Source organism: Phaseolus vulgaris, chromosome 10 (genome assembly GCF_000499845.2).
Source record: "Phaseolus vulgaris cultivar G19833 chromosome 10, P. vulgaris v2.0, whole genome shotgun sequence".
Taxonomy (NCBI): domain Eukaryota; kingdom Viridiplantae; phylum Streptophyta; class Magnoliopsida; order Fabales; family Fabaceae; genus Phaseolus; species Phaseolus vulgaris.
Window position 1 is genome coordinate 2252501 of NC_023750.2, and position 20648 is coordinate 2273148.

Consider the following 20648-nt stretch of genomic DNA (forward strand, 5'->3'; position numbering starts at 1 on the left):
TAACAATTAAAAGAATAAAAATAAAAATTCATTTCACGAATTTATTAATAATGATAAACTATTATTGTACAGATATCTTAAAGGAATTTCCCGCCACTCCAATACTTCACCTTTTCTTTTAGTAATCTAAAAATAAAAATTCATTTGATAAATTTATTAACAATTTTTAACTTTTAAATAGAGAATAGAAATAGTTAACAAATATTTTTTATTAATTGTTTGCCTTCTTATTAGTTGTTTTCCATAGAACATTGGGTAATTAGATTTTCAACTTCATCGTAAATGAGCCTAGATCATGTTAGAAATCATATTATCACAATGTTATGATTAAAGAATCATATAATAGAAAAATAATATATATATATATATATATTTTATTATTGATTGAAATTAAGTATAATAATAATAATAATCCAAAAATTGATTATAAAAAATAATAACCCATATTAATTGTAGAAAGCAATCACCTAGACTTAAAATTCAATCAACAAGTAATCATTTAAATTTGTATGATTCTAAAGAGTAGATAATTCTTCTTTAGTCTTTAAAAATCTCAATTAAATACCATCAGATTTGGTAGTACTCTCTACCTTTATAAATCTTGCTTCAATACCACAAGATTTCTTTATAAAAAAAAGTCTTTTAAAATCACAATAGATTACCACCTTTAAAGTCAAATGAAACTTTTGCTCTTAAAGTGGCAATAAAACCAAATATTTTATTTTTAGTATCACTATAATTATATGCATATTACCTAGGTATTGTATGGTTTTACTATTTTCATAAGAAAAAAAGAAAATTCAAATTTCAAACCCTAAAGCTCATCATAAAATAATTCACAGGACAAATGACACAGCATACATAATCAAATGCACATTTGATCATCATTCTAATCACGGAAATGTTGAATTTTACAACCTACCTTGTGCTGGTTTACTCCCTCAAAAGAATAACTGTACAAATAAATAATTTGTTGTGTGGATGGGACAGAGAAATAACCATTGCTAAAATTTGTCCTTAAGGATACCTTGACTGTCATCACATTTCAGCAGTGCCATTCGCTGGGACCTTGAATAACCTTGTCTGTTATTAAGAATATCAATGTAATTTCGAAGTCTGTAACGATCTGAGTTTGTCAGTGAAAACGGAGGATTAAGAATAAGGGATGGTCCTTCCACTAGAAGGAAAACTAACAGACGAACAGCTTTTGAATACAATGCAGCTGCACTTTCCATGTCACCCATGAGTTCTTCTACCTGCCAAAGAAATAACAGAACACAACCTCAGCTTGGATCACCAATTCAATCTTCATGTTTGCTTAATTTTAGCATACCCTTGAAAATGTGTAAGATAACCTTAATTTTCTATTGTCAATGATGTGATTTCTTTCTCTTTTCATTTACATGTTTAAAATCGTATTTTCAAGATGGATTTGATGACTCGGGACAAAATGGATGAAATGAGAAGCAGGAAGAAATACTCACACCCCCATGCCTTCCAAAAGCAAGGGCAGATTGAAATATTGTCTCCATTGCATCTGGCATCTCAGTGTTTCCTGCAATCAAGACAGAAAGAGTCTCCATTGGTATATATTTCATAAACTATGTAATGAAACTACAAGAATCTGTCTCACTCTCTTTCACACACACCCAGAAAGGAGACACGTGCATATATTATAATTATTCCTTTACATTTCATGCATATATTATAAAGAGTGCATAAAGTTTATAGTTCAGCTTATGAAACCAAGAAGTTTAAACATAAGAAAACTCTTTTACATGTTCAGGTGCAGAAGTAGCTTAATTTTTAAAAAAAAGGGGAAGTTAACTAGCTATTTAGCTCAAAAATTAAAATATCAGATGCCATACCAGGCTCAATGGTCTTGGCGAGTTCTTCAGCGTGCTCATATTCCCTCAAAAAATCACTTTCAATTTTAGATAATATATCCTTTGGCTCTAGGATGTTTCCATCAAGGCATTCTTCCGAATCAGGGCTGCCATGCTTCCTGCTGGCACCCTTTCTATATCTTGAAGTTTCTTGGTTTGGACTTCCTTCCATGGCTGAGGCAGCTTGTGTATGGCATATGTGCAGCGCTTGCTTCCAGATTGCAAGAATTACAAGCTGAATAGAAAATGCCTCTAGATGCTTTCCTGCCTCCATCTTTACCATTTTTTTAAGAGTCAGACATGGAGTGGCCCAAAGGGCGAGTATCATCAAAGGGAAAGATCCTCATAATGCATAAAGAATGAACAACTAAATTGCTATATTATTACTATTATTACTACTATAATAATAACTACTGGAAACACAAGTCTGACAAATGCCCGTGCGTCTACATTTTTGTTACTAAATGAAAATAAAGATTATCCCAGTTAGGTAGTAGTTATTATAAAAAACAGTTATAAAAATGTTATTAGAATAAGGGTAAAATAGTAAGAAAATGTGTACACCAAAAACAATTATGAAAATTGGTATCTCCTTTATATGTTGGTACAGATAATACAACTAATAACAATGACAGCATGTTTCTAGACATCAACAGCTTTTCACAAAGTAATTGAATAGGCCATAACATGTTGATTCACTAAATTATACGTAAAAGCCAAATAAAAAGACCAGCTAACCTATTGTCTAAATAGAATGAATGTATCCACAATACGAAATATATTTAATCACAATACTTCACACAATGTCCTGATTAGTTTAAAAGATGATTTACTAAGCTCCACTAGAGACAAGGAGTTAAAAACTAGATCATGATTATTGAATACCCGCACATTCCTCAACTTAAGTTTAGAGTAAACACTCCTTGTCATCCCTGAACTATAAGTATTTGAAATCATATTTAGAACCCCAACTACAAAAAATCCTTCAATATGATCCCTAAACTTTGAGAAAATAGAATAGAGGGAATAAAAGTAGCATATTCAATACATAAGAGATTACTAAAACAAATTTCTTACTTTACGGATCATTTAGGAGATAGAAAGAGAGTAATAGTTTGGGGACAAAATTAGTGGTTTATAAGAAAATTTAGAGCCAAATTACAAATAAGAGCACAGTTGCGAGCAAACTTTTAGCAACATTTACCTTTTCATTAACTAACTCAGTGATGGCAGATGCACACTGTTGCAATGATTTCACCCTAGTCATGCAATGAGCTGATGGCTGTTCATCACCTATATCCATTGATCCAAGCGAAGTCCCAGGAGCAGAGTCCTGACTTCCTGAACTTCCAACTTGGTACGTGCTATTTGTATGTACACCAACTATTGGCATTGGAGCACTAGGTCTGGTGATTGAACTAGAAGACTCTTGTGGTAAACTACCAGACCTATATGGAGTATGGCTGGGCCGTAAAGCACCCACTGAAGATGACGAAACATCAGGGAGCCCTGGCACCAGAACATATTCTTGATCAATATTCTCCAGGGAATCCGTAACTGTCATGTATTACACAAATATGAGAAGCATTATACATAATTCAGAAAAGAAAAAAAAATGTCCTAAATCCAACCATGGAAACAAAATTTAGCTTGTATTACCTTTTGGATAAGGATTTGCGAACATCTGTTCTGGAGATTCTAGAGGATCAGTGAGATTTCTTGAAATGTTATGGTTGTCCAATCTTCTATTAGTGTTATCAGATCTTTGTGTCACACTAACAAACCCAGAATTAGAATTTATGTTATTATACATAGGAGATGTTGAATCTGCTTTATCTAGTTTAGAATTTAGATCAAATCCATAGGTGGACTTTATTGAGGGTTTTTTTCTTGAAAAGGATGGACTCCCCTCAGGGCCACCACCAGAGTCGTCATCTAGGATGAAAGGCAAACAATCTTCTTGATAATTTTCGTCAGTTCTTCTCAAAGGGTCAGACACAGTAGAATAAAACCCACCAACCAGCCTTGAAGAACTTCTACTCCTGCAAACTACAAATTATTTATATTTGCAAACTGAAAAACCATAATAACCATAAAGTATAAGAGACTGTGTTTTTACCTCAAAGGCTCGTCATCCTGTTCTCTTTGCTTCTGAGAAAGAAATGGGTGGTTAAAAAATTCTTCAAAAGTTAGACGTTCCACTGAAGTTAAAATAAAAAAGATACAGAAGAGAGAATAATATATTAGAATAAGAACAGATATGGAATGTACTGAAAATAATGACAAAAACCTTATATCTTATATCATCCCTTTTTCCTTATTTCTTTCACACAACACTGTTGAAAAAGTAGAGTATGAAAGACTTTCGGTTGGAACACAAGGAGTAAATTTCCCTCAATTTATATTTTATATTAATATTAAAAACTAGGGATTATTATTACAAGCATATTTTATCATTTAATCATCAGATCACCAAGTCAAGCTCCAACTATTATCAATCCCCAGATGAAACTCTTCCTTAATTCATAAGACTTCCAAAGTTACATTGCCTGTACTCCTAACAATGAGTAATAACTTACCCTGTATCAGGTTGTTATGTTTCTAAATCTTGCCCCAAAATTCAGAAATAAGTATTCAACTATGAAGAGGTCTGATCTTCACTAGCAAAAATAACAAAAATCAAAATACACCATGATTCTAGTTGATGTGGTATTGGTTAGCAGGAGAATAAGTTATATAAAAGCCTGACAAGAAAAAACAAATTTGTTGGCTCAATTTTGTGAAGGAGTGGTCATACTGATGCGAACTAAAGCAATCTAATTTTACATAGGCAGGTTTGAAACACACATGCATTCGCCCTATTTACTGCAGCTAGTTTCCCAGGTAAAAGTCAATAAGGGAAACCAAGGAAATATCGACCCATATTAGAAAAGTATCAATACTATAAACAATGATTAAATAAACTGGCCCACAAATTCAACCTTAATTTATGCCTAAGGTTTTAATATTCAATAAAATGAAAACATACCTGGATTCCGACGTAGCAATTTCTGACACAAATCTTTGCATTCAAAACTCAGACTTGGGCAATCAGATGGAAACTGCAATTCTGTCGATTTCAAAATATTCTGTAGTAACTGCAGAGTCCATGATTATAAGTTACATTAAGTTACCTAAGGCAGCAAAAATGTACCGATATGGAGGATAACACTTCTGATATAGCACCAAATTATATACATTATTGATTAGAAAGAACAACTTTGTTTGCATTGAGAGAAAATTCAAAAGACTACGAAAACAGGCATTTTATCAATTCAATACCTGTATTTGATTGTTTCCGGTAAAAGGTGTTCTTCCTGTAACCAGCTGAAATAAGATTGCACCAACACTCCAGAGATCTGCCTGCATGTTTAATTAGATATAAATGAAAGGAAACTAATCATTAATGCTTGGTGTTCCAAAGATATTAAAATTGAAATCACCTTAGCATCATACTTCTGTAGTTGCATGATTTCTGGAGCCATGTACAGTGGTGAACCACACAAGGTTTCAGCAAGGCCCCTAGGTTGCAGAGATCTGCCCGAGAAGAAAAATGTGGTTAATGACTACATTACAGAAAGGAGTATAGAGAAGAACCTTTTCAGAAAGAATACCCGGACATTTTTTTGAAAGTCAGAGAGATACACACAGGCAAAACAGAACAGAAGAAAGTTAAAGCAAGCAAGGTGGTATAATTTGTCATATCAAATATGTAAAGACTTTTCTTAGGGGTTTAAAACACTTATTTGTATTATTATGATCAACACATTGACCACATTTAAAAACACACTTTCCCTAATTATCTCAAGTCAAATATTGAGCCACATACATAAAGAATAACGCTGGGCTTTCATCATGTCTTAATCATTTTTTTTTGGGGGTCTTCAAGAGAGATGAATGAAGTTGAAATAATTAGGCTACCTTGCAAATCCAAAGTCAGCAATCTTCAGCACTGACTTCTCATCATTTTGGGAGAGAAGAAGGTTCTGTTTCAAGGATGATAATGATTACCATACTTAGATAAAATGACAACACAACCTTCATACAAAGTTTAAATTTAATATATAAGGAGATCAACTAGGATTCTGAAATGATGAGAGATAAACCAATAAATAGGCATTTATGTTTTATGCATTAGAATAAAAATAAAAACCTGTGGTTTCAGGTCTCGATGAATAAGGTTATTATCTCGAAGAACTAGTAGACCAGCAGCTGAAACACAGAGTAGTCATTTATTACTAGAACATTTAAAGAGAACATAACTGCATACAGTTGAAACATACCCAGCTGCTGCATAAAATGCTTTGCAGTTGCCTCTGGTACCCTTCCATGGCGTTGAATGTACAAGGAAAGATCTCCCCCTTTACAGTATTCTAACACAAGATGTATCTTCCCAGGAACCTACATAAAATGAATGACACTTCTAAAGAGAGACTTTCGTGATGCACCAAAAATGCATATTTCATTGCACATCACACCACAAATAATAAATTCACCCAGATCAATCTATTCATAGAATATTGCTATGTACAGTACTTATTCAAACCTCAGAATTTTGGTTTTGAATAAAATGAGCCAAAACTAATACTTAAAAACAATCCACACCCTACAAACAACATATTTCATCTGTCATCAGCACAAAATAAATCCATCCTAGATTTTAAACAACCATTGTCATTTTTACAATCAAATGGTCATTCATCAATAGTTGTCACTCCTTCGATTTCCATACTGTTCTGGTGCACCCAATAGTCTCACCCACATCACTTAAGAGTCAAGGTCAAGGACAATTTAAATACACCTTACTCCCTTAACCCTTTGAGGCGCCTTTTAAGGACAAAACCTTGACGCAGATTCAAGTTTCTACGCTGATAATACATCAAATGCAGTGATTGATCCTAACGATGTTATCTTAACAGACTTGACATTGGAACCAATGTTGTGAAAATGGCGAGTATACACGATTAAATGAGTTTGGAGAAGAAAGCAAGGTGACTCCCATGACAAATTGTGAACCATGCGAATCAAGAGTACGTGTTCTGCTCACTGGATTGGAGAATCGTTCGACGATCTTGATTCATTTACTCGTGAAGGGCCATTTTTGGTTAAGAAAAAAACCTACCTTATGCAATTCTAAAGCCCTACGTCCACACATCAATGTCGGTCGCGCACTCCACCGCTCGCGCTCGTCGTCGGTCACTCTCTCTGCCACTCATGTTCGCCACCACTTGCGCTTGTCACTGCTCGTGCTTGCGTTTGCCACCACAAAAAGTCGTGCTCACCGTCACTCATTTGTCGCCCGCTGCTCATGCCCGCTCCTACTTGCGTATAAAGTCGTTGTTCTTCTCAGTTTTATTTTTTGATTTGTTGTGCTAGTTGTTGTTGATATTTATAATGGCATCATGTGGAAGGAAGGATTGATGATTATCCTGCTTTTAATATTAAGAAATATCTTGGATGGTTTGCTTGTATTAAACATTTATGAATTTATTAGTTGTTTTATGCATTAACATTTTATGAATTATAAATCTATTTTTAATAGTGTTATGCATTGAATATAATGTTTCATATACTAGTAACTCTTACGAGTCCAGTTACGATTTTTAATCTCTTTTCCAATCCTCTCATGATCCTCGAGTTTCACAACATTGGTTGGAACATTGGCATCAAATGTGGAATGGAACATTGGTTCCAAAGATGAACCCCCGTTCTCTCCGCCCTCAACTTGGGAGCTTGTTCCAATATACTCAATAGTTCTACATCGCTTAGAAGTTGAGGTCAGTGGCAATTTAAATACACCTTCCTCCATTAACCCTTCGAGGTGTCTTTTATGGACAAAATCGTGATGGAGCTCTGAGTTCTATAACGTACAATACTTGTGATGCGGTGATTGACCTTAATGATGTTATTCCAACAGACTTGAGGTCGGAACACATACTATTAAACTTTGGTTTTGGACCTAACTTAACTCTAAAACTAGCTTGTAAAGCGAAGGTTGTCCCCCATTAACATATTGAACCGCCACCCTTGATGTGCAATTAAGGCAACCCCAAAGAGACCACGACTAAGGTGAGCTAGGAGTGAGTGTAGCTAAGGTGGCTTTTCAACACTCCTCATGCCTAGGACTTCCTGCCTGCAGCTTGGCAATTGCAACTTGCAAGTGGGCCCAAAAATGGATATGGGATAGAAGTTATGATACAATCTTAAACTGTACTTTTTTACCTAACTTTGGTCATATCTCTAGTAAATATGGTTCTAAACCACCAACCTTGAGGTTGCAATCAACACAACCCCCAAATAGACCACAATTAAGGTGAGCAAGGGATGACTACAATCAAGTCAGTTTTCCAACACAACAAAAGGTATTTTTTCCTACACTAAACCAAGCTTCATGATCACAACTTCCCCCAATTCAATTTAAACAGAAGAATACTGTATCTTGTTAACTTAATAGAGAGCGCTTGCATACTGCTTTTTCTCAAAAATAGAAAGGGAACCTAGGTACCAGTAGGATGTAGCTACACCCCAGAGCAAAAAGGTTTCATCCTATAAATAATAACATACTAGCATACACAACCGCATAGTTTTAATGCAGAAACCCCAAAGGTAAAATCTGTTTCCTCTTTAAATCCCACAGTACAGCACCCACATAGCAGCAACCATGGTTATCATGCCCCTACACACTTTTTCAAAGGTTTTGTATATTCCCCTAGTCAAACGGCAGATTGCCAACATTCTTTCTCACCACTAAAAAACATTTCTAGTTCTAACCCCAGATAAAAGCAAAATCACCAATATCAAAATCGCCAAAATCATCAATCACCACACATTTCCAAGCTCTAAAAATATCATCACCACTTCACTGTAAAAAATTTATATGAGCAACAGTAATCGCACACCCTAAAACCCAAAACCAAAAGCACTTTACTTAAAGCAAAACAAACTATAAAAACACTACTAAACAATTATAAAAACACCCAAAATAAGAGAATCCTCACAGTAACAACATTTCCCGAAATTCCAAATCACAAAATATCTTCGACAGTCCCCACCAGCCCAAAGAGTTTGACTCAACTGGCAATACACCCTAAGATTCTGAGGGATTTAATACCAACATATTACATCTTTGGAAAGGTGTTATATTCTAAAGTTTTAGGATTTAATTAGTAGTTTCTATTATTTATCATTTATCTTTAGTTGGGATTTAATTAGTTAGGATTTAAATCTTTAGTTGGGATTTAATTAGTTAGGATTTTATCATTTATCTTTCTAGCATTTATCTTTATCATTTGTAATCTTTAGTACTCTATAAATAGAGTATTGAACTATTATTTGAGATATCAATAATATATGCAGTTTGTTTCCTTTTCTCAATTCTCTATCATTGTTCTTGTTCTTGGTATAATCGGAAGCCACCTAAAGGTTCCCTTTGTCCAAAGCCTAATCGTTCTTCGAAATCTCTTACGAGATGACCTAGACGCTTCTACACACGATCGTTCATATCAATTGGTATCAGCTAGGACCTTCCAGTACTTCAATGGCAGAATCAACACGCTCCGCTCAAGCTACTAGGGAGATGGAAGATCGACTCTCCCAAAGGATGGATAATCGGTTTATGGAACTCGCGACTACGTTGAAGGAAACTTTGACTCTTTCTATGAAAGACACCATCCAGGATTTACTTACTCAATCTCAAGGTGAACGCTCCCCTCGGCCCTCACCTGAGACAATGTCGCGCGGACCTCGAACGGGGTCTTCTTATGTTTGTGGCACGCGGTTGGCACGCATCGACTTTCCCTGATTCAATGGCGAAAATGTTAATCAGTGGATTTATCAATGCGAAAATTATTTTCTCATTGACAAGACTCCAGAGGAATTCAAGGTACAGCTGGCACTTGTGCATCTAGAAGGAAAGGCCTTGCAATGGCATACCGCACTTCAGAACTCTGATTTAGATATGGCTGCACCTTCATGGTCGGGATTCACCAAAAGTCTAAAAGATCGGTTTGGTGCAATTGGCGATGATCCCATGGTTGCGCTAATGCGTCTGCGACAAAAGACGTCCGTTGATGCCTATCATGAAGAGTTTGATTCCATCATTACAAGATTAAAGTTAGCCAATGATCATGTTCTCAGTTGCTTCCTTGGTGGCTTAAAGCAAGACATCCAGATGATGGTACGCATGTTCCAACCTACATCTCTACAACATGCATTTACTTTGGCCAGGACGTATGAAGCAGCCAATTCTAGCAAGTCGACAACCAAATTCCACAGGGGAGTCTTAGGTCCAGCTCCAGTGCCTCTATCATCGTCATCTCCAATCACTGCGGTTCCCAAACCTAAACCCACATGCCACCTAACGCCAGAATTCATAGCAGAACGTAGAGCCCAAGGCCTTTGTTATTTTTGTGATGAACCCTACTCAATGGAGCACAGTAGAGTACACAAGAAATTACAGCTTCACGTCATGGAGATGGAGGAAGAAGATGACGCACAGGATAGTCCTCCCAGTGACGATACTGACTTATTGCAATGGAAGGAACCACAAATCTCAGTCAACGCATTAACAGGAGTGGTTGGGTTCAGGACTATGAGAATCACTGGATATCATCAAAAACGACCTTTACATATTCTCATTGATAGTGGCAGCACTCATAATTTCTTAGATACCCAAATGGCTCAAAAATATGGGTGCGTAATTGAGACAATTGCCCCTTTGAATGTCGTGGTAGCAGATGGGTCAAAGATCAAGATATCTTCCGTGGTCAAAAATTTTAGTTGGACAATTCAACACACAACTTTTACTGCTGATATGCTACTCCTTCCTTTGGGGTGTTGCGATTTAGTGTTGGGAATTGAGTGGCTCATAACATTGGGCGATATTTTATGGAATTTCGACAAACTCACTATGGAATTCAAGGTACAAGGAAGGCGACATGTTCTACGTGGCTCTATGGCCCCCAAGCTTAAACCTGCACACAAGAAACAGTTGAGCAAAGCTTTTATTGACGGTGTACATTTGTCTATGATACACGTGGGTGCAGGGGAGGACATGTTGTTGCAGTCCTTGACTACACATGCTGCAGAACAGGAGATTCCAACTGAGATCGCGAATCTCTTACAAGAATTTGCAGATATCTTTCAAGAACCACAACAATTACCACCCTTTCGACCAGGCCATGATCATCATATTCCATTGATTCAGGGAGTTAATCCAGTCAACAAACGGCCTTACAGGTATGCCACAACCCAAAAAGATATTATTGACCAACTTATACATGAATATTTGCAATCCGGAATTATACAGGAAAGCTGCAGCCCTTACGCCAGCCCCGTGGTTCTTGTAAGCAAAAAAGATGGTTCATGGAGACTTTGTGTTGATTATAGGGATCTGAATAAGGGCACAGTCAAGAACAAATTTCCTATTCCTTTAGTTGACGATCTACTGGATGAATTAGCAGGATCTACTGTTTTTTCGAAAATTGATTTACGTGCAGGCTATAATCAAGTTCGAATGAATCCCGACGATGTGTGGAAGACAGCTTTTCGAACACACTTGGGACATTATGAGTACCTGGTGATGCCATTTGGACTCACCAACGCTTCGGCTACATTCCAAGGATTAATGAACTCCATTTTTCAGAGGTTTTTAAGGAAATTCTTGTTGGTGTTTTTTGATGATATTCTAGTCTACAGCAAAAACATAACGGAGCACATACAACATCTCAAAGAAGTATTGCAGACTCTCCGTATCCATTCTCTTTTTGCCAAGAGATCTAAATGCTATTTTGCTGTTTCCGAAGTGGAGTACTTAGGCCATATTATTAATGCACATGGCGTTTCCGCGGACTCCAACAAAGTTGTTGCTATGGTAAGCTGGCCTCTACCACGAACCCTAAAGCAATTACGAGGGTTTTTGGGCTTAGCTGGGTATTATAGAAGATTTGTCCGCGGCTATGGCATCATTGCTAAACCCTTAACTGATATGCTTAAGAAGGACAATTTCCTTTGGTGTGAGAGGGCTGAACAAGCTTTTCACGACCTTAAGCAGATGATGAGCAGTACTCCCGTTTTAGCACTACCTGATTTCACAAAAGTCTTTGTTGTGGAGGTAGATGCTTCTGGGCAAGGCGTGGGAGCAGTTTTGATGCAAGACCACCATCCCATAGCTTTTATTAGTAGAATTTTTAATCTTCAACAACAAGCTTATTCAACATACGAAAAGGAATTAGTGGGAGTAGTCTTTGCTGTGCAAAAATGGCGACATTACCTGTTGAATCGTCATTTTACTATCAAGACGGATCATTACAGCCTTAAATACATCTTAGATCAAAGATGGTCCACCGAGTTTCAACAAAAATGGCTAGTCAAGCTGATGGAATTTGATTTCACCATAGAATATCGCCAAGGAAAAGAAAATGTTGTCGCTGATGCATTATCTAGAAGGGACATAGTGGAATGCAAAGGTTTAATTACCTTACAACTACAGTCTGAGTTACTACAGGATATACAACAATCATGGATTACAGATATTCACTTACAGAAACTCATAACAGAGTTAAAGGCGAATACAAGTTCCCATAAACATTATACATGGGAAAACAATGAACTTAGAAGAAAAGGCAGGCTGGTTGTAGGGATAGATGGGTTATTGAGAAAGAAGATTTTGCAGTGGCTACATGCCTCAGCGGAGGGCGGTCATTCGGGTATGAATGCAACAGTGAAAAGGGTCTAGGCAGTGGTTTATTGGAAAAGCTTAAATAAAGATATCAAACATTTTATCCAACGGTGTTCTGTGTGTCAGCAAAATAAATATGACACCGCTGCTACTCCAGGCCTTCTACAACCTCTACCCATTCCGCAGACCATTTGGCAGCACATCACCATGGATTTCATTGAAGGGTTACCACATTCAGAAGGTAAACAAGTCATTTTTGTGGTAGTCGACAGGTTGAGCAAAGCTGCCCATTTTATGGCCCTAACTCATCCCTATACGGCGAGAAGTGTTGCTCAAGCATTTTTGGACAACGTGTTCAAGTTACATGGATGTCCAGAAACCATTACCAATGATAGAGATCCGATTTTTGTGAGCCAATTTTGGAAAGAGTTTATGGCAGTACAAGGAGTGCAAGTTCAACTGTCCACAAGTTATCATCCCCAAACAGATGGCCAGACGAAGGTGGTGAATAGATGCTTAGAAACTTATTTGAGATGTATGTGTGTTGACTCACCACACAAATGGGTGCAATGGCTTCCTCTTGCAGAATGATGGTATAATACCACATTCCATACAACCATCAAAGCCACCCCTTATGAAATTGTGTATGGTCAACCACCTCCTATCCATTTACCATATTTACCAGGAGAATCCAGCATTGAATTGGTAGATAGAAGCCTTCTCAAGAGAGAACAAATGTTGAAAGTGATAAAATTTCATTTAAAACGAGCACAAGAGAGAATGAAGCAACTAGCAGATAGACACAGATCCGAGAGGGGTTTTGAGATTGGTGACTTAGTTTACGTTAAGTTGCAAGCTTACAGGCAGGTATCCGTAAGCTTCAAACCAAATGCTAAGTTGAGCCCAAAGTATTTCGGGCCCTACAAGGTTTTGGATAAGGTGGGGGAGGTAGCTTATAAGCTAGAACTTCCAGTGCATTCTAAGATTCACAATGTCTTCCATGTATCACAACTAAGGAAACATGTGGGAGACATGGTGGTTTCCACTACGCTGCCTTATCAATCTGAAGACCCACTACAACTGAAAGAGCCTGAAGCTATCATTGACCGCATGACAGTTAAGCGAAGAGGAAGGGCAGTCACAAAGGTTTTAGTGAAATGGAAGCACCAACTTCCTGGGGATGCAACTTGGGAGTTCTACTTTGATTTGAAGAAGAAGTACCCATTGTTCCATTCTTGAGGGCAAGAATGTTGTTATGGGGAGGGCATTGTTATATTCTAAAGTTTTAGGATTTAATTAGTAGTTTCTATTATTTATCATTTATCTTTAGTTGGGATTTAATTAGTTAGGATTTAAATCTTTAGTTGGGATTTAATTAGTTAGGATTTTATCATTTATCTTTCTAGCATTTATCTTTATCATTTGTAATCTTTAGTACTCTATAAATAGAGTATTGAACTATTATTTGAGATATCAATAATATATGCAGTTTGTTTCCTTTTCTCAATTCTCTATCATTGTTCTTGTTCTTGGTATAATCGGAAGCCACCTAAAGGTTCCCTTTGTCCAAAGCCTAATCGTTCTTCGACGAAATCTCTTACGAGATGACCTAGACGCTTCTACACACGATCGTTCATATCAAAAGGAGTGATAAGTTTTTAAATTTAACTAAGTCCCAGACCAAGAATTAATCTCTCAAAAACCCCAAACTTATCAGGGTCCCACCAAACAGTATAAGGCGTTAATCAAGGTGGTTACAACAAAAACATTCCACACCAAAAACCAAAAAAAAATCAACACCTAACCTGAATGATATCGTGCAAACAGATTATGTTAGGGTGGTTAATCCGCTTCAAGATGTAAATCTCGGACATGAGGCTCTCCTGCAACTTTTTATTGAGGCGAAGTGTGGCGATCTCCTTTATTGCAACCTCGGTTCCGTGAACCTTATGCCTTCCGTGCCACACCACCGAGAACGACCCCGAGCCGATTTGCCTCCCCACCACGTATTCTCCGACCACCCTGCTCCGCCCCACTGCCTGTGCCATCGCCACCGTTGAATCCGAAACCCTAGACTCCGAAACCCGATTACCGAAAACGGATCCTCCTAACTACTTTCTCGGGTTTTGATTTTTTGCAGAACACGACCACGGATTGGGTCAGAAAAGTTTTGAAGTTTTTTTTTTTTGTTTTTTACACAAATGCGAGGTTGCTTTTGAACAGACACTTTACTTTGAGTTCAGAAAATTTATTAGTGTTATCGTTATCGAAGAAGAGAAGACCATTATAACTATTATTATTAGTCATCATTCACAAAATTCTTATTCATTTTTTAATTTATTAAACTTAATTTCATATATTTTATTTTACAATAATAACTTTTATTTTATTATGCATTGTCATCCTATATTATTTATTTCTAGAGAAAAGAGATATATAAAAAAGAAAAAGTAATATATAATAGTATTTAAAAAAATAAAAATGTTTCGGTCGGTACTAAAGGAGTTCGTCATTGGATCTCGGTGATATGTCAACATACATTTAAGGCACTAAATAAATGACAATTATGACAGTTATGGGAATTCTCTACTAATCATGATCATGTCTCACCTAATTCGAGTGTCAACTCCGATAAATCAAACATTGGTTTAGTGAAAGATATTGAAGATATTCTTCAAATATAAAATATACATATATACCAATATATCTCACAATATTATATTTAAATATCACCTCATTACATAAGAGTTTAAACAAACTCTCAATCTTAAAGGGTAGAATTAATCACTCATGTTGGCCATTACAAACATGGAGAGCAAGGAGAAGATCCAGGATGTTTCTCCATGATGGTTGCCTCCTCTAGGGTTTCTAACACCTTATATTCTTTCAATTCATGTCTAGGGTTATGCCTCATGCCTCATATTTAACCTAGTTGGGCTTGAGCTAAGTGACTTCTCGTCTAGGTGTGATTGGGTTCACTTGAGCGAGTTCGACGAAAACAGACCCAACGTCACCGGAGTGATCTCGCCTAGGCGAGATTGGGCTCACTTGGGCGAGATCCTCTGAGAGTTATGGCTTGGGCGAGATCCTTTAGGAGTTATGGCTTGGGCGAGTGTTTTGAACGTTCTAGCTTTCTCTTTTTATCTTATATATTCTTTTTTTGCCCTTTCATCTCTATTCTTGCTAGAATCTTGAAATTAACACAAATTGGCAAATAAATCATTTTTATTTCATATTATAACATAAAATATGTTTAAATGTTTAAATTCATAAATTAGGGATTATATTATAGTTATTTTATCAATTAATATTCATAAGTGTTTGTATTTTAATATGAAATATTATTGAAATATGGTACTTATCAACCCCCAACTTAGAATATTGTTTGACCTCAAGCAAAGTAAATGAATATAACTAAATCATATTTGAATTTAAATATCAAAACACCTTAATTCACTAAACAACAAATTAAAATATAAATTATGTTCCTTCCAAATTCAAATATAGCAAAATAAAAATACAATCAACTTTTGAATTTCTTCTCATATGCTCACAGATAAGTGTTTATCTCTATTTTCACTTAATCATAAAAAATCACAATTGTTTTTCATTTGATCTTCATATCACACTCTTATTAATTATATTTAAAGTTAAATATTTTTTTATCAAATTACACTATTCATTTACACAATTTAATTATATAATTTATCATAAATTATTCATATTGTTATTTTGTTAAAAAGATAATGGGTTAGTAAACTTTTTAGTTTATATTAAAGTCCAAAATCAACTTTATTTTTTAGATTTTAAAAATTTTCAACTTTAAAAAAAAATATCGATTTCATCCAATTTTTTAAAAAATCAATCTTTTTTTTTAAGTAATCTTAACTTTTTTAAAACAATTTGGGGCGTTTGTGTGTCCACTTTTTTTTTTATTATTATTATTATGTGTATATTTATTTAAATAAAATATAAATTTATGTGTATTCGTATGCATGAGAAAAACAAAGAGTATAAGAGACACAAAGAGCATGAGAGAGACGGAGAGACCATGAGGGTCATGTTATTGGGTTTCAAGAGATTTGAGGGAAGAATATAGATTGTGGATTATGACTCACATTTCCGTTTTCTTGTCATAATTGGGAGGTTAATTGCCACAATCAATTGCAATCAATGAAAGTTTCTTACTACAATTAATTGTCATCAAATGGAGTTTAATTACCATTAATTGTATTTATTATTGTTATATCCTATAACCACTATATATATAGTGACCTTCCAACGATGTAACACACAACAAACAGCAACACACATTTGCTTTCTCTCTCTCTCCTATACTATCTATTTCTTCTCTTAGGTATAAAAGAGAATTTGTTTGGGGTTATTTATCTGTTAGCCTGAGAGGAATTCATTGTACTCGAATTCATTGTACTCCTAGTACCATTATAGTGGAAGTTTTGGCTTTCTTGCCGGTGGTTTTTTACCTCTATTTAAAGGGTTTTCCACCTAAAAATTCTGGTATCATTTTCACTTTACTTGTTACTTTAATTTCTCATAATCTTTGGTTGAAATTATTACGCTTCCGCGCACACGATATCCCTACGAGATAAAAATGAGAAAGAGAGAAGAAAGGAAAAAACAGTGATAAAATCCCAAAAATTCAAAAATGTAAATTCAAAAGCAACAATAAAAATTGAAGAAATAGATATATATTTCAGAAAATCAAATTAAAAAAAAGTCTACATTCAAAATTGTTTCTGTTAACTATTTTAATATATTCTAAAAAAAAATAGGAAATAACCAATGTCCATAATTCAATAATAAAATTAAAATATTGATATAAGGATAAAATAGAAAAAAAAATAAGAGCCATTAAAGAGGTGAATCTTCTTTTATGTATACTAGCATGAACACAAACGCCCTCGCGGCGACTGTGTATCCGCATTTTTTCTTTATTATTTTTATATATCTATGTTTAATATTAAAATTAAAATAAACAATGTCATTATTCGCACACTGATATTAAGATTATAAATTTATAGTTCATTTAAAAAAATACGAATACATATGAAAAGACATATCAATTATCTAAGTACATTGTGAAGGAAACATACTCAACATAGTAGTTATATATAATAAATTTACAAATATCATGCAAAATTATAACATTTACATGTCATGGTTTTGCACTAATAAATTTCAAGATATCAAATAAAGATATTCAAGATGTCTTTCATTTTTCCTATCATTAAAAAAATTTGCATCTTTTAGTATTTGACAATGTTTGTATATTTTCATTTTTTAATATTTGTAGCGTGTATTCGCATTTTTAAATATTTGACCGACGTTTGTATATCCCATTTTTTAATTTTATCATGAACCTATGTTTATTTGCTACGTAATATATATTTAAAAAATATAAATATATATGCACTGTCCAATATTAAAAATTAAAATACACAAACATGTCAAATATTAAAATATGCATATAAATTTATGGTAAAATTAGAAAATGCCAAACATATGTGTTTCCGTTAATAATAATAATGAGTTAATTATTGAAATTTGAGGTTACAAAAATAATAAATAACATAATTATTTACTATTTGAGACTTGATTTTTTTACGATACAGTATTTTGATGTTCATTTGTGAGAGGGAAATAAATAAAAGATTTATTTTAAAAACAAATTTTATTTTTAAATTAATTAATTATAAATATATAAATTTTAAGACAATTATACAAATAATTATATTACTATCTATACTTATAACGAGGATTCCTCTTTTTATTTATTACAAAGAGTTGTCAAACGTGAGTAGTTTTGAAAAAAAATTGAAATTTAACAAATTTTTAAAACTTCTAGAGCTAAATTTGATTTTCTGGATTTCGTTTTTCTCTTAATTGAAAAAATTGTTAGATGATAGTTTATTTCAATCCTACAAATGTTGAAGAACCAACTTCGTGCATTCAGACAAATCTCCCTCGGTTTCATGGAGGCTTAAATCGTTGGATTTGCGGCCGCTCCTTTGTCCTCCTCCTCCGTGAGCCTACAACACTCACGACGCCAACGACATCAACGTCAACAACATCCATGGTCACACCATCAGCTACATTGAACCCCCATCACCGCCATCCTCTCCCCTCTCATAGATGACAACATCGTCATCGTCGAAGTCATCGTACCCAACACCTAACAAAGCCGACGAGTGTTATGCCAAATCCACTTCTTCGCCCGCCTCGGTGATGAGTTTGCAGGAAGAACGAGAGATGGGGTCTTTGACAACGTCAAAGGCGTGGAGGCGGGCGAAGAAGTGGATTTGGCAGAGCATTCGCCGACTTTGCTAGGTGTTGGGTACGATGACTTCGACGATGATGATGTTGTCATCGATGAGAGGGGAGAGGATGGCGGTGATGGGGGTTCAATGTAGTCGATGGTGTGATCGTGGATGTTGTTGATGTTGATATTGTTGGCGTCGTGAGTGTTGTAGGTTCACGGAGGAGGAGGACGAAGGAAAGGTCGTACATCCAACGATTTAAGCCTCCATGAAACCAAGCAGGAATTTGGAAATGCATGGTGTTGGTGCTTTAAAATTTGTAGGATTGAAGTAAACTGTTATCTCACAAATATTTACATTAAGAAAAAAAAAGAGAGAAACAAATCCAGAAAATCAAATTTGGAAGTAACCGCTCAAGTTTTAAAAATTTGTTAAATTTCAGAAATTTTCAAAACTACAACTTTTTGTAATAAATAAATAAAAAAACAAAATAATCAACCAAAAATAATAAAATAAAATATTATAATATATAAAGATAGAATGAGAAAATAAATATGTATATCTAAAGCAGTTACAAAAAGAGGAACCCCTTTATAGGTACTTGGGGAAACAAAGACGTTCTTGCGCTTGTGCATCCGAATTTTTTATTTTTATTATTATGTGTATACATATATTTTAAATATCAAATATCACTAAGTAAAATTAAGATAGAAATATATTTTCTCTTCATTTATGAGTTTCGACCTACTATGTTAATAATTAAGTTACAATAAAAAATATATTAAACAAATTCAATTTTTTAACACAATAAACATAACCAAGATTTGTTGTTACTAACATAAAACTAAAAAAAAGATAAATATAACAATGAAAAGGAAAAAAAGAGGAAGAATAAGATGAGAAACTTCGTAACAAACCTTAAGAAAAATATTTATTTTCTAATCACTTTCCTCTTATCCACAAGAATGAAAGAAATAAAAATGAGTAAAATTAACAATTAAACAACAAAGAAAAGAAAATCCACTTCTTCTGGGTTTTATCTTGGAGAATGAATCTTTTTATCTAATGGAAGTAAGATGAGCAGTGGAGATAAAGTGAAGAGGAGGGAAGAGAGAAAAACGGTAATAAAAAACTCAAAAATTCAAACTGTTTCAAAAACTTCATTCTAGTAACTGTTTTAATATTTACAAAATTACAAAACAACTAAAAATAAAATTAATTTTTTTTATATATATCAAAAACAGTTATGGAAGAGAATCTCCATTATATCCACTGGCAGGAACACATGCATGTGTATCCACATTTCTTGTTTTTTCATTTATATATTAAATAATGTTATTATTCGCACACTTATATTAACAATAGAAATTTACAATACATTATGAATAAAAAAAATGTCATTATTATCACTATTATGCAAAATCATTATATCTTGGTGTGAATTTGCTTAACCAATGCGAGTGATTAATCATCCTTCTAAGTTTTTCATTCTTTACAAATTTTGTTTCCTACGAAAGAATGTCAATTATGAATAAATTGCAAAATACACACATATATTGATAATTACTTGTTTGTGTAGATAAATGTGTGAATACTTTGGGTTGATATCTTCATTCAACTCTAAGGGCTCCTTGTATATTATGTTACCTTTAATATATAATAACAAATAGTGTAAATAGAATATTCACATACACTTATCTTTATGTGTCACACATAAATAAAATGAACAATACCTAATTTTTGAGATAACAAAATATATTTATGAAC

At 34.5% G+C, this 20648-nt stretch overlaps 1 protein-coding gene across 5 annotated transcripts; it reads right to left on the reverse strand.

Annotated features, from left to right (window-relative positions):
- Nucleotides 1-862: 862 nt before the first annotated feature.
- Nucleotides 863-14873, reverse strand: LOC137818393 (serine/threonine-protein kinase ATG1c-like). Of its 5 annotated transcripts, none has more exons than XM_068621797.1 (13): nucleotides 14409-14873; nucleotides 6209-6326; nucleotides 6079-6137; nucleotides 5847-5911; nucleotides 5369-5462; nucleotides 5208-5288; nucleotides 4915-5023; nucleotides 4006-4087; nucleotides 3546-3928; nucleotides 3091-3443; nucleotides 1869-2160; nucleotides 1485-1555; nucleotides 863-1256 (listed from the first exon to the last, which is right to left on the reverse strand). In XM_068621797.1, exons 1-13 carry the CDS (start codon nucleotides 14649-14651, stop codon nucleotides 1005-1007), a joined length of 2202 nt encoding a protein of 733 aa, XP_068477898.1. In that variant the 5' UTR covers nucleotides 14652-14873; the 3' UTR covers nucleotides 863-1004. The 5 variants fall into 5 exon arrangements, with proteins under 5 accessions (XP_068477898.1, XP_068477899.1, XP_068477900.1 ...); XM_068621798.1 differs by having other exon boundaries at nucleotides 3546-3922; nucleotides 14409-14871; XM_068621799.1 differs by having other exon boundaries at nucleotides 3091-3395; nucleotides 14409-14868.
- Nucleotides 14874-20648: the final 5775 nt, after the last annotated feature.

Coding starts and splice junctions, on each gene's coding strand:
- LOC137818393 (XM_068621797.1), bottom strand. CDS start 14,651: ATGGCACAGGCAGTGGGGCGGAGCAGGGTGGTCGGAGAATACGTGGTG. Junction 5,912..6,078: donor ATCGAGACCTGAAACCACAG/GTTTTTATTTTT, acceptor TCCTTGAAACAG/AACCTTCTTCTCTCCCAAAA. Junction 2,161..3,090: donor CTGAGTTAGTTAATGAAAAG/GTAAATGTTGCT, acceptor AAAATGGTAAAG/ATGGAGGCAGGAAAGCATCT.